Here is a 9,336-nt window from a genome sequence, read left to right as displayed (position 1 = left end):
ATGGATCACCTTATACGTACTAACAATGTGACTGAATTTATTCTCTTGGGACTCACGCAGAATCCACACTTGCAGAAAATACTCATCATTGTCTTTTTGTTCATTTTCCTATTTACCGTGCTGGCCAATCTGCTCATTGTTATTACCATCTCCCTCAGCCCTACACTTTCAGCTCCTATGTACTTCTTTCTCACTTACTTGTCCTTCATAGATGCCTCCTACACCTCTGTCACCACCCCCAAAATGATCATTGATCTGCTCTACCAGAGGAGAACCATCTCCTTGCGTAGCTGCCTGACTCAGCTCTTTGTGGAACACTTATTGGGAGGATCAGAGATCATCCTTCTTATTGTCATGGCCTATGACCGCTATGTGGCCATCTGCAAGCCCCTTCACTACATGACCATCATGCGGCAGGGGCTCTGCCGCCTCCTGGTGATGGTGGCATGGATCGGGGGGATCCTGCATGCCACTGTGCAGATTCTTTTCATGGTCAACTTGCCCTTCTGTGGTCCCAACGTCATTGACCACTTCATGTGCGATCTCTTTCCACTGCTGAAACTTGCCTGCAGCGACACCTATAGGCTCGGAGTGGTAGTGGCCGCCAACAGTGGGGCCATGTGCTTGCTTATTTTTTCCATGCTGCTCATCTCCTACATAGTCATCCTGTGCTCCCTGAAATCCCACGGCTCTGAAGGACGGCGCAAAGCCCTCTCTACTTGTGTCTCCCACTTTACCGTAGTTGTACTCTTTTTTGTGCCTTGCATATTCACCTACATGCGCCCGGTGGTCACCTACCCTGTGGACAAGTTGGTGACTGTGTTTTTTGCAATCCTCACTCCCATGTTTAATCCTATCATTTACACAGTGAGAAACACAGAGGTGAAAAATGCCATGAAGAGTTTGTTGAAGAGGAGAGTAACTTAGGCCGTTCAAATGTCAAGAACATGATGATGTATATAAATAGGGAGGCTTTTATCTATTGTAAATTGTGAAAGAAAATTAACAAATTTTGCAGAGCATTGATAGAAAAAAAGAGGGGTATTTCTTTTTGCTTTTGGTAGATACATTGTGCCAAAAAAAAGGAAAAGATCAGCAGTGATTCTCTCACTCATCAACTGTCCTCTTCCCCATATATGCCATCTAAGAAGCTAAGCAAAAATAAAAGAAGTCTTGCCCTGGCACTGAAGGATCACCACTTCTATTCCTGATTAAGGGCATGTACCTGGGTTGCAGGTTCAATCCCTGGCCCTAGTTGGGGCATTTGCAGGAGGCAACCAATCGATGTATCTCTGTCAGATGGATGTTTCTCTCTCTTTCTCTCCCTTTCCCTTCTTCCTAAAAAATCAATGGAAAAAAATATCCTCAGTTGAGTATTAACAACAATAAAAATGAATAAATGAATAAATGAATCAATAAAAGAAGTCCTGAGATCAAAGTCCTATGGAAAAGCCAATTTCACTCAAGTAACACATGTACGAAGACTTTGGAAAATAACAGTGAGATTCTGGAGAAAAATACTCTAGAATCATCAATTTAGGGATTTATCACTGTTCTTTCCATTTCATATCCTGGATATATGTAGATAAGCATTGAGGCCTCAGGAAAGTACATTAAAAGTTATCAAAAGCACCTAGCAAAAAGCCTAGACAATATTAATTGACCATACATTCCTTGGTTTACTTCTGGGCTCTCTGTTCTGTTCCATTGATCTATATGCCTGTTCTTTTGCCAGTACCAGGCTGTTTTGATTACAATGGCCTTGTAGTATAGTTTCATATCAGATATTGTGACACATCTAACTTTGTTCTTCTTTCTCAAGATTGCTGAGGCTATTTGGGGTCTTCTTTTGTTTCATATAAATGTTTGGAATATTTGTTCTAGATCTGTGAAATATGTCATTGGTACTTTAATAGGAATTGTGTTAAATCTATAGATAACTTTTTGTAGTATGGACATTTTAATTATATCAGTTCTTCCAATCTATGAACATGGTATATGCTTCTACTTATTTGTATCTTCCTTAATTGCTTTTTTCAATGTCTTATAGTTTTCCAAATATAGGTCTTTTACCTCCTTGATTAAATTTATTCCTCAGTCCTTTATTATTTTTTGTTGTTGTTGGCAACAGTAAATGGGATTGCTTTCTTAGTTTCTTTTTCTGATAGTTCATTATTGGTGTATAATTTTGACTTTTAACTCAGTGAAAGTATTAAGTGAGGGGAGTGAGCTAACTATTGCTCAAGGCCAACTATGAGGCAAACATATTTTCACTCTCTTAATGAAGAAACAACTTTTATTAGATAGGTCTTTATTTTATACAGAAAAAAAGTGAGCCTCAATAAAGCTAAGCAATAAAGTCATTCTTTTAGACTCTTCCTCCTCTATTCTTCCCACTAAACAATAGTCCTTGCTAGTATGATGTGAAAATATCAACACTCAGTAAGTGATCACTGGCCACATTTTGAAGATTGTTCTTGAGACTGTCTCTCCTTATTTTGGGGGCCACGTTCTTCCTTTCAGCTCTCCCTTGACCTCCGCTTCCTAGGTCACTTGCACTGTCTTAATTCTTCTCATGTCAGGGAAAAGTCATCTGATGATCTCATTTCCATAGATGTATTTCTCTCGATGGGCCTCATAAAATGTGGGAGGCAATGAGCTCAAGAAAAGAAATTCAAATGATTGAATTTTAAAGAAGGTGACATTAAGTGAGAGAGATGTTTTGAGAAAAAAATAAGCAACTTGATCATTGAGAAGACTGGTACTTCTTGGGCATGATTGAGGTTAATACCTTGAAGAGCTCAATGTTATAGGACTTTTCCCACTGTTATCCCATAGTGTTAATATTGATTAGCACAATAGTGTTAATTTTGTATTAGTAAATACTTATTACTTACAAAATGGCTCCATGATCAATTAAGTTTAAGAAATTTTGACTTATTTCCTTTACTGAAAAATACTCTTTATTGCCTATAATGTGCCAGGGAGTTCTGGGAGCTGGGTACACAATAGCAAATAATACAAACAAGGGTTGTATTTTGTCTGGAGCTTAGATCCAGTGAGGAATAGATGGGTAATAAACAAATCAATGGAAAATATGATTTTGTTAGCAATGAGTATTATGAAAATTTTTTATTAATTAGGTGATACAGAAGAGAAGAATAGGATATAGCTTTGTGTAGTTTAGAGCACAGATAGAATTTTAATTAGGTCTAAGTTTAAGAAACCAAATTATCTCCCTTTTAAAAAATAAGTAGGTTATTCTAACACATACATTTGAAATGGGGACATTATCTCCCCCAAGTAGATAAAAATGGTTGCTTGGAGGATGAAAATATCTTATTATTATTATTTTTTAATCCTTACTCGAGGATGTGTGCTTTTTTAATGAGAGAGAGAGAGAGAGAGAGAGAGAAGGGAGAAACATCGATTGGTTGCCTTCCATAAGTGCCCTGAGCGGGGATCAAACCTGCAACCTTTTAGTGTATGGGAACAGGCTCATGATGGAATGCAGAAGGAATGGCGGGCGGGCGGGCGGTGGGGGTGGAGCGGTTTGGTTAGAATGACTGTCTGTTCCCTGCAGGCCAGTCTGGGGCTCAGACCCTTTAGACGCATTGTAATTTGCTGCTGCCAACAGAAGCAAACAGCCGGTGATGTGTCAATGTGCAGTGTGACATTATTCAAGACTGATGCTAGCCTCAAGTCTGCCTAGCCTTGGAGCCTCAGAGGCAAACCTCAGGTCCTCAAGACCTGAGTCTAGCTCCAAAGATCCCAACAAAGCCCTAAAGAGCCCAAGCTAGTCCCCAAGGTCTGAGCCTAATTCCGAAGAGCCAAGCCTAACCAGGAGGGCTGGAACAGTTCCGAAGGGTGGAGCCTGGTCCAGAAGAGCCAAACCTAGTCCTAAAGATGGAGCCTAGCCCAGAAGAGCCCAGCCTACTCTCCAGTAGCCCAGCCAACCCTGAAGAGCAGAGACTAGTCCCGAATAGCCGAGCCTGGCCCTAAGGGTCGAGCCTACCACTGAGAGCCGAACCTAATCCCAAAGAGCGAGCCCAGTCCCTAAGGGCTGACCTGGTTCTGAAGAGCCCAGTCCCGAAGGGCTGACCTGGTTCTGAAGAGCCCAGTCCCTAAGGGCTGACCTGGTTCTGAAGAGCCCAGTCCCGAAGGGCTGACCTGGTTCTGAAGAGCCCAGTCCCGAAGAGCTGACCTAGTTCTGAAGAGCCCAGTCCCGAAGGGCTGACCTGGTTCTGAAGAGCCCAGTCCCGAAGGGCTGACCTAGTTCTGAAGAGCCCAGTCCCGAAGGGCTGACCTGGTTCTGAAGAGCCCAGTCCCAAAGGGCTGACCTGGCTCTGAAGAGCCCAGTCCCGAAGGGCTGACCTGGTTCTGAAGAGCCCAGTCCCGAAGGGCTGACCTGGTTCTGAAGAGCCCAGCCTCGCCCCGCAATGCTGGGCCTCGTCCCAGAGGTCTGAGCCTAGACCTGAAGAGCAGAGTCTAACCCTAAAAGTATATGAATTTCAAATTGGTATCAAAGTGTGTATAAAGGGATGGCCAGGGCTGGGCCAATGATACGGCTATTTATGAAAGATTTACATTAGTTTACAATTTTTAATATAAAAGTTTATGTTAGCTTGTTGGTTACACCTATGAAAATTAGTTATACTGGAGATAATAAAATTATCCTCAAAGCCCATATCCCTTTAAAAAAAACTGTTTTAATAAAGGAAAATATGGTGTTGTGGGTTCTAACCTTGATATATTTTTTTTAAATATATTTTATCGATTTTTTATAGAGAGGAAGGGAGGGGGACAGAGAGTTAGAAACATTGATGAGAGAGAAACATCGATCAGCTGCCTCCTGCACATCTCCTATTGGGGATGTGCCCGCAACCCAGGTACATGCCCTTGACCGGAATCGAACCTGGGACCCTTCAGTCCGCAAGCCGACGCTCCATCCACTGAACCAAACCGGTTTCGGCTCTAACCTTGATTTTTAATGTTGACTCATAATCATATCAAGATGCATATTGAAAATAACTCTATTTTCATATATTCTTTTCTAGGTTTTAAAATTGTATTAAAATGTTTTGCAAATAAGCAGCATTATTATAGTTTTTTTCTCATTTAATATATTATAAATGTGTTTTACCAACTATGTCCTATCATTTATAGTACTTTATTCACAGCATCTTAATTTGTAGTAGTCTGATTTACATAAACATCTTCCTATTATTGAACGTTGTGGATATTTCTAAATTTTTACTATCATAAAATACATGCATCATCTTCCATTATAAAACGACAATACATTTCGCCTTTAGAATGATTTTTTAGTGCTGGGTTCTAGAAAAAGGAGTAGAGAGATGTTTCCGATCCTGAAAATATCTGCTAAAATATTTCCAAAAGGATTACATGAAATAGTTTAATTGCAATTTTATAAGTAATATAATTTTAAAAAGCATGATTTTAAAACATTTTATCCTTATCAAGTTTCCAGTTCTTTGTGTATGTGTAGACACTGTTTAAAAAGAATGCTACTATTAATATTTCACATCGTCCTTTTGAATTATATGTTGGAAAGCACACTCGTAATTGTTTGATGTGACTCTGTGGGCCAGGCAGCTTGAACAGGGCTGTTCAATGAGAAAGGGTGCTGAGGCTCAGTGGCTTCTCCACTGACACTAGGAAACGATGAGGCTGTAATTGCTAGCTTTTCAATAGCAGAAACTAAGCAATTGTTGTATTATTTTTAATTAAAATTTTATTTTGGCAAAATTTTAGATTAATAGAAAAGTTTCCAAGATAATAAAGAGAGTTCCTGTACACTCCTCACTTAGTTTTCCCCTAATAATATCATCTTCCATTACCATATGTATATTTGTCAAAACAATGAAATGAATATTGATTTATTACTCTTCATGAAGCAGCATATTTGTTTACATGCCATAATTTTTCTACTACTGTCTCTTTTCTGTTCTAGGGTTCAGTCCAGGCAGCACATTACATTTAGGACAGTTACCTTTTAAATTACTTAAAATCATGAATCTTGTTATCATAAACTATGAGGATATTATATTCTCTTTTGTCAAAGTTTATTATTATTATTTTTAAAATATATTTTATTGATTTTTTTTTACAGAGAAGAAAGGAGAGGGATAGAGAGCCAGGAACATCAATGAGAGAGATCGATCAGCTGCCTCCTACACGCCCTCCAGTGGGGATGTGTCCGCAACCAAGGTACATGCCCTTGACCGGAATCGAACCTGGGACCCCTGAGTCTGCAGGCCGACGCTCTATCCACTGAGCCAAACCGGTTCAGCAATTATTATTATTTTTTAATCCTCACCCAAGGATATTTTTTAATTGATTTTTAGAGAGAGTGAAAGAGGGAGGGAAAGACAGAGAAATATCGATGTGCGATATTAGACCAGATACATGCCCTTGACCGGAATCAAATCTGGGACCCTTCGGTCCACAGGCTGATGCTCTATCCAGTGAGCCAAATGGTCTAGGGCTCTTTTGTTAAAGTTTTAACACGAACTTTGGAAATCCCTTTTATCTGAAAAATGAGGGGGTTGATTTGTTCATATCTAAGAAATGTTTTAATTCTAAATGGGTATTACTCTTAGAAACTCCCCAGATAAGGGAAGTGGGGAGCCTACAAATTAATTATTAGATTAATATAGAGCTTGGTCTTCCTCTCTACTTCCTCACCCTATCTGGTTTTCTTTGTTTAGTGAAGCTACCTGAGAAAAATTGGGTCTGAGGGCCACAATAATTTATTCATGGGTTATTAAGGACATTTAAAGGTGTTGCACACTGAAACAATACCACATCTACACTGTTACCAAAAATATTTTATACTTGTAAATAAGAGAATGAGTTAAAAATACTTATCAGCCTTGGTCATGGTGAAGCAGGAATTAGGAGGAAATATCAATTGTCGTTTCTGGTCTGTGTCAATGTCTTTAGGAGCTTGTTCTCACTATTGTGAATTTTCTCTTGTTCTTCTAATTGCATCAATGGTTTTTTTAAAAAAAATATATTTTATTGATTTTTTACAGAGAGAAAGGGAGAGGGATAGAGAGTTAGAAACATCAATGAGAGAGAAACATCGATCAGCTGCCTCCTGCACACCTCCTACTGGGGATGTGCCCGCAACCCAGGTACATGCCCTTGACCGGAATCGAACCTGGACCCTTCAGTCCGCAAGCCGATGCTCTATCCACTGAGCCAAACCGGTTAGGGCTGCATCAATGGTTTTTATGTGTATTGCCTTATCTGATTCTCATAGGAACCCTTGCATTGTTATTTTACCCAGTTACAGAAGTAGAATTAGAGTCTTTGAGAAGTTTAAGTAACATTTCCATCCCAATATAACTAAGTAGAAGAGCCTGGATTTGAACCTATATCTGTACTAATCTGGAACTGATGTTCTTTTTTTAGTTTTGAAATTAAAAAAATTTTTGATCACAATTGACATTCAATATTATTTTAGTTTTGTATTACATAGTGGTTAGATATTTCTTAATTATTTTTAAAAATATATTTTTTAATTGATTTAAGAGAGAAAGGGAGAGGGAGAGAGAGAGAGAAACATCAATGATGAGAGAGAATCATTGACTGGCTGCTTCCTGCATGCCTCCTACTAGGGATAATCAAACCTGGGACCCTTCAGTCTGCGACTGACACTGTATCCACTGAGCCGACCAGCTAGGGCACAGTGGTTAGACATCGATATAACTTATGAAGTGATCCCCCAGCTGGCACCATACATAGTTATTACAACATTATTATTATTTTTATTATTTTGACATGATCTTGTTATAGCCTTTGAGGTTTCTTTGCCTTTTTTTTTTTCTTGAGAGAGTGGGAAGGAGAGGGAGAGCCAGAGAGAGAGAAGCATCAATGTGAGAGAGACACATCGATTGGTTGCTTTGCAGGTGAAGGATCAAACCTGCAACTGAGTCACCTGCCCTTGACTAGAATTGAACTCGGGACCCTTCAGTCCTCGGGCCAATGCTCTATGCATCCAGCTAGGGCGTCATTACAACATTATTGACTGTATTCCCTATGCTATACTTTACATCCCCATGACTATTATATAACTGCCAATTTGTACTTCTTAATCCCTTCACCCTTTTCACTCAGTCCCCAGCTCCCCTCCTATCTGGAAACTCTCAGTTCATTCTCTATATCTAAGAGTGTTTCTGTTTTGTTTATTGGAACTGGTGTTCTTACTCATTCTATTTCATTGTCTCTCTGGCTTTGACTCTAAGATAACTGCTGATAACTGCTGGGTCATATATTGATATTCTTTACTTTTTAATAAATGGTTGTTGGCTGATCCAATGACCTTATAGGTTTGCTTTATACTCTTGTTTTCTTGGTGACAACTTGTAGCTGAATATGGTGTTCATAGTGCAGGCTCTGTTTAAGAATGTCTAGTATACTGGGAGTATAATGGAGATGGTCATTTAAAAGTAAGTATAAAGATGCATATTAGCATACACAATTGTATATTTATTGTAAATTGTTTTTGTTAGCTCTAAGTGGATTTCACCAAAATCAGATTATTTTTAATTCTCACAGTAAACATTATTATTTTACTCATCTGTTTAACAGATTATATGTATATGTACACACACATTTGACAAATTTCTGTTATATGTACAGGTGAGGACACAATCATTCTTGGAAACTGTTGTTTGGCTATGAAAAACAAAGTCAAAAGTTGGAGTAATTATCTGGATGACTCTTTTGCTGGATAAGGTGGCTGGTTTGCTAAGTGAGAGAATAGTGACTACAATTGGTGAGGGCATTTATTATAAGCAACTGTTACATTTTCCCAATTTGACTCTCATCATAATCCTGTGAGATGAACAGGTAGGTTATAGATGAACATCCTTACAATAAAGTCATATAAATGGCAAATTGTACTTGATCAGATTGGGCTACACAGTATTTATTTAGTAAATAATTAAAAAGTCTCAAGACTCTATAGCTATATTCAACATACTGTTCCTATTTACCTATGTGGTTGTTGCCAGTTTGTATCTGTAGTAATTGGACCATTTCTTTCTGAATCTATATCATGTACTCTGTGTCCTTCATCAAGAGTCCTCATTCAAACATGAACAAAGGAATCAGAAGGTTTTGATTTTTACGGGTGGTTGGAGACAGTAGAAAGGGCAACCCTGCTCTTAAGTTCTTGCTAAAAAGAAAACTTATTGCTTCTTTCTCTGTTGATCCAATAGGAATACTTAAGTGTTGGAGCCAGAGATTCTGTTTAAATTCCAGATCCAGCATCTGTAATTTGTTTGACCTTTTCTCTTTAAGTGT

General features: G+C 38.8%; 1 protein-coding gene across 1 annotated transcript; it reads left to right on the top strand.

The window, feature by feature from the left end:
* On the top strand, window positions 1-927 carry LOC118664001 (olfactory receptor 140-like). Its single transcript, XM_036323907.1, has one exon. It carries the CDS (start codon window positions 1-3, stop codon window positions 925-927), a length of 927 nt encoding a protein of 308 aa, XP_036179800.1.
* The last annotated feature ends 8,409 nt before the right edge of the window (window positions 928-9,336 follow it).

Source organism: Myotis myotis, unplaced genomic scaffold (assembly GCF_014108235.1).
Source record: "Myotis myotis isolate mMyoMyo1 unplaced genomic scaffold, mMyoMyo1.p scaffold_m19_p_10, whole genome shotgun sequence".
In the NCBI taxonomy this organism is placed as follows: Eukaryota; Metazoa; Chordata; class Mammalia; order Chiroptera; family Vespertilionidae; genus Myotis; species Myotis myotis.
Note: the sequence above shows the minus strand (reverse complement) of the source record. Positions and strands in the feature narration are given on the sequence as shown.